The 20,941-nt window shown below is 47.8% G+C and overlaps 1 protein-coding gene across 2 annotated transcripts in view; it reads right to left on the bottom strand.

The window, feature by feature from the left end:
- Positions 1–20,941, bottom strand: part of EPS15 (epidermal growth factor receptor pathway substrate 15) — a 916,228-nt gene that overhangs the window by 54,351 nt on the left and 840,936 nt on the right. For both annotated transcript variants that reach the window (XM_086952422.1, XM_086952423.1), the window contains one exon: positions 19,939–20,107. In XM_086952422.1, coding sequence (XP_086808548.1) covers positions 19,939–20,107 — 169 coding nt within the window. The remainder of the gene's footprint in view (positions 1–19,938; positions 20,108–20,941) is intronic.

Genomic DNA, 20,941 nt, shown 5'->3' on the forward strand with positions numbered 1-20,941 from the left:
GATGGAGGGCTTGTAGGGAAAGCTCACCTCTCAATGGAAAAGATTCCGCAGAACTGCTTGACCAACAGCCGCGTCGTCTCGTCCTGCAGACTCCAGGCAGTAGTGCTTCGTGAAGGTATGTGTACTGCTCCATGTTGCTGCCCTGCATATGTCCTTAATGGCGACTCCAGAGAAAAGAGCCACTGACTATGCCACAGACCTTGTGGAATGTGCACGGACTTTTCTGTCTAAAGGCTTGCCCGCCTCCTGATGGCAGAATTGAATCGCACTGGAGATCCAGCGGGAAATGCCAAAGGAAACCCCTTCCGTGGTGCGCTGTAGGACACAAACAATTGGGATGATTTCCGAAAGGGTCGTGTGCGCTCTAAGTAGAATTTTAAGGATCTTTGAACGTCCAAAGAATGTAATGTGCGTTTCGCAGGCGTTGAAGGGCGCGGAAAGAAAGACTTTAAAATCAAAGGTTCATTCAAGTGGAACTCAGACGGCACCTTTGGAATAAATTTCGGATTGGTGCGAAGGAAAAGCACATCCTTTTTGAACTGCAGGAATGGATGCACTATGGAGAGGGCTTGAAGCTCACTCACTCTTCTCGCTGATGTTAGAGCTAAGAGGAGGGCAAGTTTCCAAGACAGGAATTTCAAGTCCGCCTTGTGCACCGGCTCAAACAGAGCTTTCATGAGTTGAGCCAGGACAAGATTGATTTGCCAAACTGGTGGAGGAGGGCGAACAGGAAGATACATTCGAAACAAGCCTTTTAAGAATTGTTTAAAAATCCTAGAGGACCATAAGGAAGGGCCTGAAGAACTGCGCCTAAACCTCGATATGGCTGCAAGATGTACCTTAACAGATGAATGCGCCAACCCAGACTTTGCCAATGATAGTATATATGGCAAAAGTTGATGAGGCAGAGATTTGTAAGGATGGAGATGTTGTCTCTGACACCCCAGGCAGAACCTCTTCCATTTAGCCTTGTAAGTTTTATTAGTGCTCGGTGATCGAGCTTGGGACAAAACGTTTCTACATTCATGGGAGAGATTCAGATGACGGAACTCTGTGTTCAGGAGCCACGCTGTCAAGTGTAGTGATTTCGGATCTGGATGATAAACTTGTCCTTGATTCCTCGACAATAGGGAAGGAATTGGTTGTAAGCGAATCGGATGAGTTTGGCAGAGTAGAAGGAGTTCTGTGTACCAAAATTGCCGGGGCCAAGCTGGTGCAATGAGAATCCTCTTGCATGGTTCCGCTTTCATTTTCCTGAGTATTTGAGGAATGAGGGGAATTGGCGGAAAAGCGTACAAGAATGCGCTGTACCAGGCCATCGAAAGGGCATTCCCCAGAGACCCCAGATGGTGAACTTTGCTAGCGTAAAACCGGCATTTGGTGTTCACCGGAGAGGCAAAAAGGTCGATGGTTGGTGTCCCCCAGACCGAAAACACATTCTCCAGAATGGACTGATTCAACTCCCATTCGTGATTCACCTCTGTCTGGCGACTTAGGGCATCCGCCTTGACATTGAGAGAGCCTGCCAGATGTTCCGCTCTCAAGCTGATGTTGTGTAGAATCGCGTAATCCCAAATCCTCTGAGCTTCTTTGGACAGAGTTTGCGATCTCGTTCCTCCTTGCTTGTTGACGTAGTGCATGGCCGTCGTATTGTCCGTCCGGACCAGCACTGTATGATTTCGGACTCTGGGAAGGAAAGCCTGCAAAGCCAAATGAATGGCCGCTAGCTCCAAAAAATGTATATGGCACTGACGCTGTTCTGGACTCCAGTGCCCGCTGACTTGAAGCTCTCGGAGCACCGCTCCCCAGCCTTCGAAAGAGGCATCCGTTGTCATGATCAGAGGGGATGGTGAAACTCTGAACGTCAGACCCTGTGCGATATTGTCCTGCACTAGCCACCATTCGCATGTCTTTCTCATCTTTGGTGTCACCAACACCTTGTCGTTGAATGATCCCTCTGCCTCGCACCATTGTTTGTCTAGCTCCTCCTGTAGAGGGCGCATCCGCAGCCTGCAATGAGGTATTAATGGTATGCAGGATGACATCGACCCGAGCAGGGACTTGTATTGTCTGACTGAAAGGCATTTCTTGTGGAACAGTTGGCGAGCCGATATGATCAACTTCTGTTGACGTTCTTCTGAAGGACGAGCCGTGCATTGTGTCGTGTCTAAAATGGCCCCAAGGAACCTTGTGGACCTGGAGGGCTGTAGAACTGACTTGTGTTTGTTCAATTGAAGGCCCAGGTGACTGAACAACTGAATGCAAGTCGCAACAGCTTGAGAGGTGTCCTTGAAAGATGGAGCCTTGACGAGCCAGTCGTCCAAATACGGGAAAACCTCCAGGGATTGTTTTCGTAGAAAAGCTGCTACTGGTGCCAACACTTTGGTGAATACTCGAGGTGCAGACCGAAGGCCAAACGGAAGCACCTTGAATTGGAAATGGCTCTTTCCCACTGTGAATCGCAGATATTGTCTGTGAGTTGGGTGTATTGGAATGTGGAAATACGCATCTTCTAAATCCAGAGACGCCAAATAGTCACCTGGGTTCAAAAGAGGAAGAATTTCTTGGAGAGTGACCATCCTGAAAGAGAGTTTGATGAGATAAGTGTTGAGCTCTCGTAGGTCTAGTATGGGGCGCCAAGTCTCTGCCGTCTTCCGAACCAGGAAGAACCTGGAATAAAAACCTCTGCCCCTCTGAGAGAGAGGTACCGGCTCTATTGCCCCCTTGAGGAACAATTGGTGGGCTTCGAGGGTGGCGCCCGGAGCTCTCGTTGGGAGAAGGTCTTGGAACTCCAACGTATGGCCACTCTGAACAATATTCAGGACCCACTGGTCCGATGTTATACACTTCCAGCTGGTCAGGAAAAATGATATCCTACCCCCCACTGATGTGACTGGGAGGGGAGGAACAGTAGGTAGAGCCAGGAGGCCGCTATTGTCTCTTGGTGTTGTCGCGTCCCTGACTGTTCTGACGCCCTCGCGGAGGTTGGCGAGAGTAAGACGCTGATTGTCCCAGCCGTTGATTTGAATACTGAGTCTTATAAGATTGCGAAGACTGAGAGGAATAGCTCTGTTGAGTGTTGCCTCTGTATGAAGAGAAACCTCTGCCACGAGCGCCTTTAAATGGGACCTTACGGTAGTTGAGTGATCTTAAAGACTTCGCCAGGTCTGTATCCTTTTTTATATTCTGCAGGGCATAGTCAACATGCTTACCAAAGAGCATCTCTCCATCAAATGGGAGGTCCAGGATCTTATTCTGGACCTCCGGACGAAACCAGGTGGCTCTCAACCAACCTTGGCGACGAAGCACAGCTGACCCTGCAATGCTCAAAAAGCTCTGGACGCTATGTCCATAGCGCAGTCGATAACTTCAGAGGATGATTTTTCTCCCGCCATCAGAACTCTTTGCCTCTTCCTTCGCGGAGTCTGGCAGTTGTTCCACGAACAGCTCCATGTCACACCACATCGGGCGATCGTATCTGCCTAGAATGGCGAGAGCATTTGCTGCACGAACTAGTAAGCTGGCCATGGAAGAAAACCTCTTCCCCACATTATCCAGGAGCCTACCGTCCTTGTCCGGAGGCGTAGTCAAAGGTGTTGATGGGTTCTTAGACTGACTTTGAGCAGCCTGTGATATCACCGAATCAGGCTTTGGCTGCCCAAGAAGAGAAGCTGGACTGCCATCTGGAGCATTATACTTCTTTTCCAACCTGGGGAGAACCGGAATGACAGTGGCTGGATTTCGCATTATTTTCATACCTTCCTCCCACACATGCTCAATAATAGGAATGGACTTGACCGATCTTCTGTACTGATCCTTAAAGTCATAAAGGAAACATTCAGACTCTTCCTTCGAAATTGGTAGTCCAAACCTCTTTGCAGCTCTCTCCATGAGGTTATGGAACCCCCCTATATCAACCGGAGGGGAAATAGAAGTATCCCGACCAGTGTCGTCTAGATCTTGCAACCCACTGTCTCCTTGATCGAAGTCTGGGTCCTGCAATGGATCAGTCAAGGGATCCACCTGTACCTCATCATCCGAAGAGGTATCCTGCTGAATAGGAGTGGAGGGTCCAGGATCCGGTGTCCGAGAAAGGACCCAAGGAATGACCATTAGTGGAGTGAGAGACAACACTTGTGACGGAGGAAGTTGGACCACTGGCTGCACTTGCGGCAACGCATGAGGTGGAGGTTGCGTACACTGCATTGACTGTTCCAAAGGAAACCTGTTCCTATATTCCTGCAGCATCAACTGCAGGTCAGAAATTAAAGAGGCGGGCATGGCCACCATGTCCTGCCCTAAACCAGGTGGACGTAGTCCCTGTGGAACATATTGATGCACCCGTTGGTCACATTGCTCATAGTATTCCCCCGTGTCAGTCTCCTGTTGTTTTACATTTAAGTCTGAGATACTGTAGGCATCCCCAAAATGGCCTTCATTTTCCTCATCCTCCTCCGAATCGTCATCCAAAAGCAATGACGGTAGATCTGTAGAAACTCTTCGAGGAGACGTCATCTCGGGTGTAATTTTCATTCTCTGCAGAGGAAATAGCAGTTTTTACCCGTCGATGGCCTCGTCGACGGAGCCGTCGTCGACGGTGCGGTGGTCGCAGACGGTACTGTCGACGGAATAGTCGACGGAATAGTCGCCGGAATAGTCGCCGGAATAGTCGACGGCACAGAAGAGCTCGTCGACGAAGTCTTGGTCGTCGTCGACGGGACGATCGTCGACGGTCTCGTAGACGAACTCGTCGTCATCACCATCATTGTCGTCGTCTAAGTCGTTGTCGACGTAGTCGTCGTCGAAGATGCCGTAGACAGCTGTTTTCCGGAGACCACCATCGTCGATGTTGAAGATGTTATCGTTGCCGAACCAGGAACGTCAACGAAGTCGTCGACACTGAAACCGCTACCGACTGAGCCAAGGAAGCAGAGGGAATTTTTCCAGAAGTAATCGTCGTCGAAGTACCTGATGTCTTTGTCGTCGACGGACGCTGTTTTTTCTCAGGCACAGTCCCTGGAGTGCCTGTAGAGTGTTTGTCACCAGTCCTTTCCTTTTTGGACGGAGGAGAAGTAATAGAAACCTCCTTTTTGTCCTTAGAGGCTGTAACCAATCCAGCAGCCTGTCCCTGCCTCTCCTTTTCACTTCCGTGACCGGTCAGAGATCTTATGAGGGGCCTTAGAAGGGGGCTCAGCTGAAGAAGAACCAGGAGGAGACCTACCCTTCTTGGATCTGTGAGAGGAAGCCAGAGATGTCAAATCCTCTTCCTCCGATGAGAGAACCTCAGTCCGAGTCTTCACTTTTTGAAGCCAGGCCAAAAGCCGTCACTCTCTGTCACGAAGTGTCTTAGTAGCGAAGGTTCTACATATTTTTCAGTCTGTGGCCTTGTGATCAGGGTATAAGCAATAGATACAGCTTTCATGCTTATCCTCCACAAAAAGACGCTTTTTCCACAAGACGCACAGGACCTGAATAAGGCCTTCTTCTCCTTCTCAGACATGTCCTGAATGAAGTAGAAAACTTAAAGAAATAACAGTTAGAATGAGAAAAACTGAGCAGAGCTCAGTGGAGACTCCCTAGAACAATGTGCGGTAGAAAAATCTGAGGCTCTGAGCTCTCTCAGGAAGGTACTAGGGGGTGAGGCTGCTCTGATTGGTCCTGACAAAAGTTTGGTCTCTTTTATACAAAGAGGGTGATAGGATACAAAAGAAGATGAGGCCTAGGCCTATTTTTTTCTCTTTTGTGTCTATAGTTGTGATACTACCGAGGCTCCCATTCCGACGACGGGGAATGATACAAAGCATGGGAATCTATGAAAGTTCCAATACTGGGGCAAACGCACTGCTGCAAATATAATGTTACAGACTTCAGGAGGACGGTCGAAAGCTGTCAACTGTTGCCGCTCAATCTCCACGTAAGAAGGCAGAGCGTCGACAGGTTCTGGTGGAAAACCCTCCTCTACTGCTATGACTGAAGACCCTCGTGAAGAGGCAGCCTGATCAGAGGACAGATGGCCATACTCAACAGCTCAGTATACCAGACTCTCAGTGCCCAGTTCGTAGCCACAAGGATGATTTGGGCCCACTCGTTCCTGATTTTCCTGAGAACTCTGGGTAGGAGTGGTACAGAGGAAAGGTGTAGAAGAGGCCAGCGCTTCACTCAAGACAAAAAGCTTTTCTGAATGAGAGCAGCCTTGCAAACTGCAGCATGCAGCATGCAGTACTACAGCCGTAGCACGGAGAACAGATCTGGGCTCTTTCCACTGCTGAAAGAGACCTTGCACCACCTCTGCATGGAGGCGCCATTCATGATCCGCTAGGCGCATTCAGCTGAGTTTGTCCACTCAGGCGTTCACAGAGCCCACCAGATGTTGAACCACAAGGGAAATGCCTGGACCTTCCCGCCATCTCCAAAGACCCAGGGCCTCTTGATAAAGGGTTAACAACCCCACCCCTACCTGTTTATTGCAGTGCCACATGGCAGTGGTGTCATGTTCTAATCTAGGACCCCGATCAATACTGTGACCTTCTGCCCCTATACGGCTATAATCCATTCATACCCCTATGATGGCATAAACGATCAAGAGCGATATTTCAGAAACTCGTCTCTGGCCTAACACGATCAGAGCCACCTTTCAGAATCTCTTCCTCTGCAGCTCATTAGAGCAGATGACACAGCAGAAGCCACTATCTAAGATTCCTAGATTACACTCCGAGTTCTTCAACAAGATAAAACTCAGCAACCTGGGAAAGCCCCGCTTGCTATGTTTTGATTAGTAATAGAACTCTAATGAGCACTGAGAGACGATCACTTCCTAGTGACATCTTTATTGACGTCTTATGTCCAAAAACTTACGTCAAAGAAGGCACCTTTCAGGTATAAATATTAGCAACGTTGCCTTAAGCAAACGCTGCCTCAACGACATCGATGATAGCGATGGTGTGGTGAATACAGGAGCAGAACAGCTGTCCCCTGCAGAGCCCAGCAGATGCAAGCTGCCCACCGACGCTGCCCCTCCTCCTCCTTGACGCGCTGAGAGAGACGCTGTCTTTTCTCATGCCGAGAAAATCCAGCTCTGGCGTTTCCAGCCTACTCTTGCGAGTGACTGGGATATCGAACCCTGAAAGGAGATACAAGACCTCCAACATTCTATTCCAGAGGTATGGTGTTGACTAAACCCTTAGAGAGAATTCTTGAAGCAAACCTTGGCAAAACCAACTTAACTAAAACTGCTAGTTACTTACTCCCTTCCAAGTATTAGGCTTAGGTCAGGTACACTGGGGTAGGCATAGTTAGAAGCACCAGTTGAGTACGTTAGTCAAATGTATATATGAATGTATATATTTTATTCATTTTAACCATTGTATGGCTAAGAAACCATATCAATGCTTTTACAGTACTATTTCGCAATCCTCATTTTACTGTACGCACTTTTTATAATAACTAGTCTTGCAATTGTGGCAATTCATTTCTCTTGCATGAGAAGAAAGACTGTTCAATAAATAATACCTTTTTATTGAAAACGTCAGTCTCTCTATTTCTCTGCATCTTGGTGAAAGTAATCTGCACAACTGACTGAGTAAAATAACTGTCTATTGTTTCACACGACTCTAGAGATTGACTCGTATTCTAAGGGGCAAAGTTGTCATGTTTATGCGGTTGTTGGAAAACTGAATCCCTTCTTTTCTGTACCAGGGAAGCTGATCACTTCCTATTCAGCCAAAAAAGTTTCCAGTGACCTCTGAGCTAGTTGGTAACAAACCCAATTAAGTTTAGCATAGTCAGTAGAGACCTGGAAGACCGCACTTCTACTTCTACCTGTATTAGCCTTCACTTGATGGGAGGGTAGAAAGGTTTTCAATGCCAGCCGGATTGCCCAGAGCTCCAAAAGATAGACATGGAAGCCGGATTCCGCTGAATATCGGAGACATTGGATTTTCACCTCTCCCAGATAGCCACCCCCCATCCCAGGAGTGATGCATCCGTCACTACTGTCAGATCTGGCTGAGGAAGGGAGAGGAGTCTGACGCTGACCCAATTGTGGTTCGTTAATCACCAGTGCAGATCTTTCAGTTTCCTTTGAGATCTGGACAATGTCAGAGATTCCCTTGTTGCTGTGCCCACTGGAACTTCTGGTTCCACTGAATAGTCCACATATGCTAACAGGCATGTTTCATCAGCAGGATGAGGCCAAGAAGCTTCAAAGTCAGTCTCACTAAAATCCAGGATAGAGGTTGAAACATAGCTGATATCCTTGACTCGCCATTTGGGAGGATAGACCCACGAATGCACAGTGTCCAGAACAGCTCCAATGAAAGGGAGTACCTGAAAGGGAGTCAGGTGGGACTGGTACGTTGATAGGGAACACCCGCGAATGCAGGAGGACCGCCGTAGTCCTGAGGTGGGAGACGACAGCCTGGGACAAGCCCGCCTTCAATAACGAGTCGTTAAGATCGGGAAAGACTGGCACCCCGGATCACTGCAGACGAGTTGCAACCACCACCATCACCTTGGAGAATACGAGCGGAATACTGGTAAGGCCAAAGGGGAGCAGAGCAAACTGAAAGTGCTTGTGACCTACGGTGAACCGCAGGTAACATCTGTAGGTGGGCAGGACAGGGATGTGGGAACGTGTCCTACAAGCCCAACGCTACCATCCAGTCTCCTGGGTCCAGGGCAAACAGTACCTGAGCTAGAGTGAGCATTCTGAACTTTTCCCTCTTGAGGTAGAAATTGAGAGAGCAGGCCAAGGATAATGTGAAGGCCTCCGTCCTTTTTGGGCACCAGAAAGTAGCAAGAATAGTAACCACGACCCACTTCTGGTGTCAGCACTAAAAAGAGAAGTCACTTCCTTGCGGAGAAGGGATAGGTGGTCCACATTCAGATGTCGTAAGTAGGTGGCATGGAGGGAGGGGAAGTCTAGCAGGGTAGGGAGTAGCCTCTTTGGACGATCTGCAAAACCCACTGGTCTGATGTTATAGACCCCCAGTGGGAGAGGTGATAGCAGATCCTGCCACTGTGAGAAAGTGCTATCTTTCTTGCATGGTATGCCCCCACTTTTTGCTGAATTGCTGATGCGCTTTGACTGAGTGTGCCCTAGGCTCCTGCCAATCAGGTGCCTAGGGCCTGTGTTCCTTCCCTAAAACTGTGTTGAAACTAAAACCCAATTGACATCTCTGGCCACATGTCAGCCCCTGGTAAATGGTACCCTAGGTACCCAGGGCATTGTGACCAGAGAAGACCCCTAAGGGCTGCAGCACTTATTGTGCCACCCTTAGGCGCTGTGCACCCTGACACAGACACACACTGCCTTTGAAGGCTGAGTGTCTTGGTGCAGAACTAAACAAACAATCGACATGGCACACATCCCAGTGTGCCATGCCCACAAACACACTACACTGGCATCCATCAGACACCCCTCTAGCTGGGTGCACTATGCCAGTGGTGTGGGCACAGGTGCATGAGCCCTGTGCCCCTACAGTACCCAGGACCATTCCAGGGCACTGTAAGTGCAGTGCTGCCATTAAGAGTATATGGTGCTGGGAGGTTGTCATCACGAACGCCACAGCACCATGATGGCTTCACTGAAGACTGAGAAGTTTGATATCAAACTTTTCAGCACATAAACCCGCACTGATGCCAGTGTGGGATTTAATGTAAAGTGCACAACAGAGGGCATCTTAGAGATGCCCCCTGAAACCTAACCAACTCCCAGGGTCCTGACTGCGTGGCTACAGAGGCTGCCACCACCAGACATGTTTCTGGACCCCTGGGTGGAGAGCCTGCTGCTCTCAGGGGCCTGAAACAATGCACATCCTGGGATGAGATGCCAAGCCTCCTCCCCCAGGATGGGCAGGGGAAGCTTCAAAGGCATGCCGCCTTTGTGAGCTTCTCCAGACCACTTGCTGTACTCAGCAACTGGCCCGATGGGTTCTGACCCCCACTCTGGCGAGAAGAATGGCGGGAAACCCTGAGTGAGGGAAGGGGGTGTGCCAGCCTATGCCAACTCCAACACTCAGGTGGGAGAAGCGAGGTGAAGCACAACTCCGGGCTCCGGCCATCTTGAAGATGGGGAGCCCTGCACAATCAGAGATTGGCTCCTGCCCCTCTCCCACAGGAGAGGAGCAGGCTAGGGGGTGTACTCACCCCAGGACAGGGACCCATTGGTCCCTGCCCTTGCCCTACCTGTAACACCCCTAAATTTAGTATTTAGGGGTACCCTGAACCTTCCTTCCTCAGATCCCGATGTGAAAATAAGAACAACAAGAAAAAAGAAGACCTGCCGTACAGCTGCTAACAAGAGGACGACACCAACTGACTTGGCCCCAGAACCCTACAGACCTGTTGATCCTTGAACCTGCTCCTGCTAAATCCCAGCATCTCCTGGGGACAGCAACCTCGAAAACCCCAGAGGATCTTCCTGCCTTGAACCTCTAAAAAGACTGGGACTCCCAAGAGCAGTTGTTCTGCTCAAACAGCAACACCCCTGGTGCCAGCCAGGAACAGCGAATCCAGCCCACTCTGCACCCGCCGAGCCCGGCCTTTGCCTGAGTGAACAAAAACCACGAGGACGTCCCCCCGGCGACTGTGACCCGAAGTCCAGTGCCCAAAGACCCTCCTCGACGAACCAGACGACGCCTGCAGCCTCAGAACCAGGGACCCCTCCAACCGCGTCCAGCAGTAAGATTTCCAGACACCAAAAGACAACCCTGCACCCGGCGCCCTGCGCCCCCCTGTGCCTTTCTTTGGGGTACCTACCTCTTCTCCAAGATCCCAACTTACCTCTGGAAGTGGTGGTCGCACCTGAAGAATCTCAGTCCCCGTCTGCAGCCTTTGTTCACTTTTTAACTCTCCTATTGATTAACATTGAGCGCCTGACGGCTCAAAAGCACCCTTCACCCAGCAGCCCGAGTGCCACTGGAAGTGCAGCAACTACACTACTTTACTTCCCCACTTGCCCTGCGTAAGTGACCAGGAGCTCAGCTCCCACAGCCGCGTGGCCTGCTTGCTGGCAGCCACCAACCAAAAGCCCCCTACCCTATACAGGATTGCATTGGGCCTACTCTCTCTGCACCCGGCTGCCCCTGTGCCGCTGAGGTACAACTGTACCTTTCCGACCCTGGGAGTCTATGCCCAGAACCTTAACTTTACCAGTCAAGTACTTACCTAAAAGCAGATAACTCATTTTCCTTCTATAGGTTAACATTGACTGGTTTCACTTGGAAATCTTTTTAAGTGTGGATTTTTGAAACTTTAAAATATTCATTTAAAATCAGCCGAATAACGAATTCAGATTTACTCACCTGTATCAGGAGAGAAGCCAGTGCTGTACCTTTCAGTCCAGCACTGAACCGAAAAAGTAATTAGAACTGTACTTACCAGTAACTTGAATTTCCTCCCATAGGATAACATTACTTAGTTTTCACTGAAAAGTTTTTGTCAACTTTGAAAATACAATTATATTCTTTAAAATTCGCTTTTATTTATCCGTTTACACCATATGCCCCGGGACTGAATCTAGGATCCAGTCCAGTGGTTAGAAAAGTAATCTATAAAGTAATCAATTGCATTTAACTAGAAAAACCCATTGAGCTCAATGTTATATTGTGTTTGAAATGGTGTTGCCTATTGCAACCACTGTAGCTATTGTACTTACAAAGTCTATTGCCTATTTGCAAAGTATTTATCTAAAGTCATTCATTTCGAGAAACGTATATTTTGATACCTTGTTGGTTTTAAAATAAAATAGTTATATCTTTTGATACAAAACAATTGGTCTAGAGTTCAGTTCTTGAGTGTGTGAGACCATTTGCTGACTGAGTGTGTACAACAAATGCTTTACACTGTTCTCTGATACTGCCTTACTGCTCGACCAAGTTACCACTTTAGAGAGTAACTAATAGTTTACCTGTCAGTGTAGTTTTGCAGCTTGAAGATCTTTCTGGATTCACTATGCTGTGCATTATTCCGCGGTCTAGTGGTTGGGTCCGCAATCGTAGTCTTTTCTTTCTTTCCTTTTTTTTTCATAGCCCGGGTGGGCGTCGACGTCCCACCTTCTGGTGTACTTCCTGTGACGTCGGCACGCTTCCTGCGGAAGCTCCCACCTTTGGGCGCCATCTTCGGGTTCTTTTTTTTCCCGGTTTTTTCCTTTTTTTTTGAATCCTTGGCAATGTTTTCAAGTTCTTCCTTAAGGAAATGATTTTACACTTTGCCTCTTCAAGTGTCTGTTTGCATAATAAACCTTGTATTTCCACCTTCTTCTCCTGCCTCATCTTTCTGGCAGAGGTGGGTGAGTTCACTAGTGAATCCAGAAAGATCTTCAAGCTGCAAACCTACACCGACCGGTAAGAAACTATTCGTTTTGCAGCGTGAATCTTTGTGGATTCACTATGCTGTGCATAGATTTTGTGGTGGTTTGTTAAGTTTGTGGCAGCTGGGTGGAAGATGGGCATTGGTGGTTGAATATGTGTTGAAGCACTTTGTCCTACATGCACTTCCTTGTTCATTTGTATATCCACGCAGTAGTGCTTAGTGAACGTGTGCACTGAAGCCCATGTTGCCGCCAGGCATATGTCCTGAATGGGTGTGTTAGCCAGGAAGGCTATTGTTGCTCCTTTCTTTCTGGTAGAATGGGCTTGCGACCCCTCTGATAGTTCTTGCCCTGCCTGCTTGTGACAGAATTGTATCATTCGAGCGATCCATCGTGCGATGGTGTCCTTTGTTACTGGTCTACCCAGGAAACTGGTTGCGAAGGACACAAAGAACTGCTTTGTTTTCCTGTGCTCCTTCGTTCTTTCTATGTAATGCATCACTGCCCGTCTAGCGTGTGCAGTGCCCTCTCTGCGCTTGTGGATGGTTTCTGAAAGAAGCTCGGTATTTGTATTGTTTGGTTCATGTGGAACCTTGACACCACCTTTGGCTTAAGTGTGGGTCCGTTCTCATTACCACCCTGTCATTGTGTATTTAGATGTAGGGTTCTTGCAGCGTTAGAGCTTGCAGCTCGCTTCCCCTACGCAGCGAGGTGATTGCAACCAGAAAGGCTGTCTTCATTGTTAGCATTTGCAGTGAGGCCTTGTGGATGGGTTCAAACAGCGCTTTCATAAGTTCTGTTAGAACTAAATTAAGGTTCCATGCCGGCGGCGGCATCCTTTTTGGTGGTGTGATATTTTTTGCCCCTTCCAGGAATCTCTTTACAACTTGTGATTTAAAGAAGCTCTTTCCTGTCTCTCCTCTTGTGTAGGCTACTATCGCTGCTAGGTTAACCCTCAGCGAGATGAGCTTAGTCTTGCTTTCAGCAGGTGTGTGAGGTATATCTTAGTACCGTTGATTCCTTTGTCATCTTTTTGTGCAGTTTTTTCCTGCTGCACCATTGTGTGAACCTTTTCGATTTTGCCACATAGCATTTACATGTGGTAGGTATCCTTGCCTCTCGTAGCACCCGCAGGGTGCTCTCAGGAAGTCTTAGATGTTTAAACTCTATGTCCTCAGGAGCCATGCCGCTAAGTTGAGGCTTTCCGGCTCTGGGTGCAGAACTTCTCCGTTTTGCATGGAGAGTAAGTCTTCTTTTACTGAACTTGTGGTGTGGTCCCTGTGCTATTATCATTATTTGTGAGTACCAGGTCTGCCTTGCCCACTGTGGTGCCACCAGGATCAGTGTCATGTTGCTGGTCCTGCACTTGTTGAGTACCCTGGGTATCGGGGAAAAGCGTAGGCAAATGTTTTCGACCAGCTTATCCATCGGGATTTCCCCTGGGATCGTACCCCTAGTTACCTGGATGCGAAGTTTTGGCATTTTGCATTCTGGTGTGTTGCAGATAGGTCTATCGTCGGTGTTCCCCACCTCCTGAATAGCCTTTGCGTTTCCTGCGAGTTGAGTTCCCACTCGTGGGATGCTGATGTCTGTCTGCTGAGCCTGTCTGCTGAGCCTGTCCGCTTCCACATTGTCCTTCCCTGGTAGGTGTATGGCTAGCAGGTCTATTTTGAGCGGGATGGCCCATCTCCATATCTCCTGTGCTAGGTGTGATAGTGGGGCTGATTGTGTTCCTCCCTGCTTTTTGATGTAGAACATCGTTGTGTTGTCTGTTTGTCTCAACACTCTCTGGTTGTAAAGTCTTTTCTGGAAGGCCTTCAGGGTGTGGAACACAGTCTTCAACTCCAGGTAGTTGATGTGTCTGACCGCATCTGCTGGAGTCCACAGACCCCTCACCCTGAGCTTGCTCATATGTGCTCCCCATCCAATCTGGGATGCGTCTGTGGTGACGGTCATCGTTTGGGTTGGTGGTTTTAAAGGCTTCCCCTTAGTGATATTCTTCTTATTCCACCATGTTATCTCCTCCTGCACTGCGTGCGTTACAACCACTAGATCTTCCCAACTCCCTGTAGCTTGTGACCATTGTTGTTGCAGCCATTCCTGGAATGGTCTCATGTGTAGCCGTATATTGGAGACTAGGTGTATGCAGGACTCCATCATCCCCATGATCTTGCTCGCTGTCCTCACTATCAGAGCTCGCCCCTTCTGGTACTGACGTGTCTCCTTCAGCAGGGCCAGTGTTCTCTTGTCGCTGGGGAACACTTTGCTCTGTATGGTGTTGATCTGTGACCCCAGGAAGATCATCACCTGCTCTGGTTCCATTGAGGATTTTCTCCAGTGTATGGAGAATCCTAGATCCATTAGCGTTTTTGTGACCCGCTGTGCGTGCTCTTTGCATGTCTTGTGGGAACTTGCTTTTATGAGCCAGTCGTCGAGGTAAGGGTATACATGAATCCCTTGCCTCCGCAGGTACGCCGCCACGGCTGCGAGGCATTTGGTGAAGACCCTTGGTGCGGATTTTAGTCCAAAAGCCAGGGCTGTGAACTGGTAGTGTTCTTTGTTGATGGTAAATCTTAGTAGATGCTTGTGTTGCTTGTTCATGGGAATGTACAGGTAGGCATCTTTGAGGTCTATGGTGGACATGAAGTCTCCGTCCCTTATCTGAGGAATGACCTCCTGTAGGGACGTCATTTAGAATTTTTGTGTCTTTATGTACTTGTTCAGGAACCTTAGGTCCAGGATGGATCTTAGCGTTAAGTCCACCTTTGGTACCAGGAAACAGTTTGAGTACACTCCCTTGTTCCTTTCTCTGAATAGGACAAGTTCGATGGCCTCCTTTTGGAGGAGTTCTTGTGCTTCTTCTAGGAGTAGCGCTCGCTCTTTCCCTGAGTGCGCCCTTCTTTTTGGTTTTCTGTTCGGCGGTCTCTTTTCCAACTCTATGCAGGATCCGAACTGTATGATGTTTAGTATCCATTTGTCTGTAGTTATTTTCTTCCACTTCTGGAAGAAATGTTTTAGCCTGCCTCCTACTGGTGTTACATGTTAGTTGACTTTTGGCTTGTGTAACCCTCTCTTTTTGGTCTTGTAGTGCACCACCATTGGATGAGCTGTGTGGGTGGGCACGCTTCGCGTGGCGGAGTCACTTTGAGGTGGGTTGTTGAGCCCCCTCTTCTCGTCTGTCCACGTCCATTCGCCCTCCCGCGAAAGGACTGGCCCGAGGCTGGTACTGCCAATTTTGTTTTTGCTGTCCCTGCTGGGCTTTACTGTCGCCCTGGTGGGTTTGCTGGAATGTCTGGTGTGACGTTCCAGGCTTGTTTCCCCCTCTTCCGTTCGGTCTCCGTGTCGGGATACCCCTTCTCATCCCTCTGAATTGCAAGGCCCCCATGAACCTTGCTGTTTCGTTTTCTTTCTTGAGCTGGGTGAGTTTTTCATCCACCGGTGCCCCAAACAATGTTTCTCCATTGAAGAGAATGTTGTTTTGTACTTCTGGCTTCAAGCCTGAGATCCTGAGCCAGGCATTCCTTCTCTCTGTGACTCCTATCATCACCAGCCTGCTGGATGTGTCAGCCCCATCCAAGGCTGTTTTCAGGCTAGCATTTGCAATGTTCTTTCCTTCCTCCACCAGGTGTGAAGCTCTTTGCTTATATTGCTCGGGGAGGTGCTTGAGCAGCTGTCCGACATCGTCCCAGTGTTGGTACTGGTGCCTGTTCAGTAGGGCATTTGAGTTCACCATGCACCAGTGTACCGCTGCGTTCCTCTCTACCTTTCTCCCAGTTAGGTCCATCCTCCTGCTTTCTTTGTCTGGTGGTGGGCCTGATGTTGTTGGGACGTTTTCCCTCCTCCTGGCTGTTGCCGCCATAAAGGAGTCCGCTGTGACGGATCCCCAGATGTAGGGAGGGTCCTTAGAGGGGTGCTTATACTTCTTCTCCGTCCTAGGCGTGACTGACCTGCAAGTCACTGGGTCTTTGAACGCCTCCCTCCCTTGGCCCATGACACTGAAGCATGGGGAGGAACTGGCTCCTTGTTTGAGTGGGGAGCAGGGTTTCCAGGAGGAAGTCAGCCTTTGGTTTTTCCTCATCAAGCTTAGACTCCAAAAGCTGTTGCTGCGTTTCTGAATACCATGTTATAGGCCCCAATGTCAGCCGGCGGCGAAGGCCTCGAAGGATACGCCTCCATGGGCTCTTCCGGGTTTTCAGATTCGAGGTCCTGCCACTCCAGGTCCTGTGTCATCGAGGATGCCGAGCCGAAGCTCGTTCCGTTGTCATAGTCTCCCTCTTCCTCGTAGTAGAGGCCCTCTTCCTCTGGTTGTTCCTGGGGTTCGGGTGTTTTCGGCGGCTCTTTGGCGTCAAACTCCTCTTCCCCCTCTATTTCGTCGACGGTCGTCAGCGGCTTAGACGGGATTGTGAATCTTTTCATTTTCTCGTCGAACTCCCTCTTCCTTTGCAGGATGTTCTCCATTTCGGCTTCGAGCCTTCTCTTCTTTCTCTCCAGCTCGGCAACATGCTCGGCGTCGAGCGTTTCGGCCGATCTCTTCGACGATCATCTGAATATCTCCATTCAATTCAAAGACAGCAGTGTGCACTGTGAAATGGGTCACTGGCGATATGGGGTATCATTTCTAACCACGTCCCACACCGAACGCCATGTCTGTCATACAGCCGTTGGTCGAAAATTCTCACTTGGTTTTCCAAATTTTCGACCAATGGCTGTATGACAGACATGGCGTTCGGTGTGGGACGTGGTTAGAAATTATATCCCATATCGCCAGTGACACATATCACAGTGCACACTGCTGTCTTTGAATTGAATGAAGATATTCAGAGGATTATGAACTCATGAAAGGTACTTTCACGATTACTGTTGTAATTCAATCTATCGTGGCCACACAGCGTTCTACAATCTGAAGTGTTGGAGATTTCTAATTTTCCAGCGTGTAAGATTGCTGTCGAAGTATAAACTAAAACGCCACAAGACTAGCGTACTTTGAGCATTCGCCCTGAGGAAGACCAACTTGGGCGAAACGTGCTGGCTGTGTGTCCGATCATCTTGTACAAAGAATATGTCCAAGGATGAAATAAAAGTGGATTGTGTACAATACTGAAGGACTTTTACTCATTTTGTGAAAGAGTGTACAAACACTCTTCCTTTTTTGTTGCCTCTCTATTCTCTTATTGCTTATTTGTTTATGGTCTTTGGGTGGTGGACCTAAGAGGTGGGCGGCATCTGTTAAAATTATTCATATTGACATTGGCGTATAGAAAGGGTTGTACAACCAATTATTCCTTACCGCCTTGCCGCTGTTCTTTTTGACTAGAGTTCACACCTGGGTGTCAACCATAGCGATATGTGCATCAAAAGGATAACCACAGGCTCCAGGTCCCACTCTTTATGATTCCCTTATCAGCCCCATCTCCTTCCGGAGTTATGTTCAGGCCCTTTCCTTGTGATCTCTCACTGAATCAGAGCACCCTTCGAATTGTACCGGGGGAGTCTCTCTCGCCCTTCTCCAGTGTGTCCCACCCAGCTGACAGGAGTGCAGTAATACACAAATCTGTCTGGGGGGATTCCTCTATCACCGCATGTCCTCACCAAGTAGGCCTGTGCTTCCCAGAATGAAACAAGTGTCCTCCACGTAATGTACAATTACAGGCACACTTGCACTCAGGGTATGTACACAGCACAAACACCATCCATCACGGTCAACTCAGCACACACATTCACTATGTACACGGTGCTCAGTACTGTGGCCTTTCTGTCTTGCGCCATTGTGTGCCACCTGCAGATAACCAAACTGCCAGCACACACATCATGCGAATGCCTCACCACACTACACACTTCACGTATTGTACTTCACACATGTACACATACACCAAGTGCATGCATTCATCATGCATGCACTGCACAGCACTACATCTCTCATGTAATGTATTACTCGCAGGTACACATACACCCAGAACATGCACTCTCCATGCATGTACTGCACAGCACTGCTCTATTCCTGTACAGTACCCTTCCCAGGCACTTACACAAATAGAGCAGTCACCACCCCTGCACTGTGCAGAGTTTTACATCTAACTGATGTAGGACAAGGGTGAGTTAAGCACACAGCAAAGGAACTTTTAAAAATGCTACTGAGTTGCTAGGCCTCACTCCAGTGACAAGCTAAAAGGACCTACTCACTTCCACTGATTACTACAGTATACTGCCACCACTGCGCTCGAACAGCTTTACTCCTGGTGAATGCAGTAGCCTGCCACCACCATTAGGGAAGTGCTTTGGATGCCACTCCTGGTTCAAGAGCAGAATCTGAGAGACATGCCTACGTCATGGCGAACACGCATGATCTGCGTTTGCCTGGGACAACAACAAAAATCAGCATTAGGGATCCGGAACAGGTGTACAGTTTGGGCAGGGGCGCACATCCATTACCATGCAGAGGACTTTTCCATCCCAACACCTTACCTCCAGGTATAAAGATTATGTTTACTGCAAAGTGCTTTTTCTTCATTTCCCAACACAGATGTGTGTGAAGCTTTTGTGATCAGAGTGCTCCCACTCTTCAGGAGTCTTGGGAAACCAACTGAAGAGAATTGCCAAGATTCATATGTAGGGACTATATGTGAGCAAGGTACCAATAACAGATGAAATATGTACCCAAGCCATCCATATGCTGTAATAGCTTGAACTTTGGCTATGCCTCTCTAGAGGCAAAACACATCAGGGCACAAGGGCGGTCTTCAACAATACAAAGTTGACGAAGAAAGTGAATTTATATAAATATGCCTTTTCAAACTACTTTGGTAACGGCCTCAATGTGGTGGATGTTCTCAAGTGTTAACTTTAATCTTTATCATGAAATCTTCTCAGGAGTCATTACAAAGGAGCAGGGACCCATAGAGAAAGAAGGTTGCAGCTAAGGATGCTACGGTCTGCTCCACAGACAAAATGTCCATGTCAGTCACTCATGGACCACTGGAAGGGGGCGGGGGGGATGAAGGTCACTTGATGTATCACTCTTAAACATCAGCTACTTTATTATGTCCATCACAGCAGGTATGTATATTGTGTCTGGTGTGTTTTCGTGCTAAAAAAACACATCCTAGCAGGATACAATGGCATTCACTCTAGGTGTCTGTTTTTATCTCATGGTTACAGGTTAGAAACTTGCTTGGTCCGCTCAGTTTTTAATCCTTCTGAGGTGGATAAAATCACTATCATCGAATCGGGTAAGAATGAGCATCTGTTATACAACAACTAGAAACCCCCTCAGGTGAATATGCACTTTGTTATGGTCATGATTTGCTGTACACCAGACCTAGAAGTAGCATCTCTTCTTGCTAAATGCCTTGTTGAACATTTATCGGAGGTAGATTAAAATCAAATTACACTAGTCTTTCACTAAAGAAAACACCCACCATCCAGGTTTGCGTGGGAGTCTGACAAAACAGTGACACATGAATTCACTAGTATTCCATTCTTTAACAGTAAATTTTTTTGAACCTGTACCAAATTAGAAACAATATTTCCATAGAGAAACATTCAAACAATTCAGTGTAATTGAAATCCTATGAAAAAATACAAATCAAGAAACCATAAATTGGCAACATATTTCAGACCAGCTGTTGTACCTGGGGGTGGAGGACATGGTCTTGTTGGTGTTCCAACCTTTGGTGGCAAGGCAGGAGGAATATCTTCGGTTTTCAAAGGTTCCTCCTCAAATAAGTTGTTATTGCTGATTGAATCACTTAGGACACCATCTGCAGGTATGTTAAAATTAGCTGTATCGACTGTGTTGGTCTGCAAGTTCGAAGAAAGTAGCAAAATTCAACATAGCAATGAGATGTATATATTACTTACAAGGCTATCTCATACAGTTTCCCAAGGGCAGAAGAACAAGTTATTTATCATGAATAATATTTCAAATCAAATATTTAAATGGGCATATATTTGGGACTTAATAATCAATTCGACAAATGTTCCTACAATTGCTATATGATTTGCACCTTTTTACTGCAATCAACATGCAAATGTATAACTTCCTGCAGATTTCTCATCTCTAAGTATCTTCAAACAGAAGACTGGATCATGAATTATTTTCCTTTCACAGGGCTCCCTAACCCAAGGTAGCGCCGCAGCGGTACCAACCACAGAATCAATAGATAGAATGCATGGAGGTAATAATTTGGGTACAAAAATGTGCCATGAGCAGGGGTGACATCAATGTCACCTTATTTTTCCCCCCTTCACAGAGGCGGCGAATAAATAAGAGCTAAAATTGAAAATGTAAGCCAATATCAGAAAAAAACCCAGAGTATGCATAAAAAAAATGATTCCGGGGTTAGTAACTTGCTCTTCTAATTGGTACACCTTCTTGGAGTCTTGTTGATAGCTTCTGCAACAACCTTATAAAAGGAGGGTCAGAGATGAAATGTGTGTCCATTTATTCAGTGGCGACTCCTCCACTAAGGTGGAGTGTCACCTCACTGCTCTCAAAGCAGTTCAAAATGGAAAAATGAAATATTGCAATGTTATAATTTAATTTTTCTGTACTGGCTCAGGTGCGGCTGGGCTGACCAGAGCAGGGGAAGGAGTGGTGGGCACTTTCTAAGCATGCATGACAGTTTGGCTGGC

This window comes from Lissotriton vulgaris, chromosome 1_1, assembly GCF_964263255.1.
Source record: "Lissotriton vulgaris chromosome 1_1, aLisVul1.2, whole genome shotgun sequence".
In the NCBI taxonomy this organism is placed as follows: domain Eukaryota; kingdom Metazoa; phylum Chordata; class Amphibia; order Caudata; family Salamandridae; genus Lissotriton; species Lissotriton vulgaris.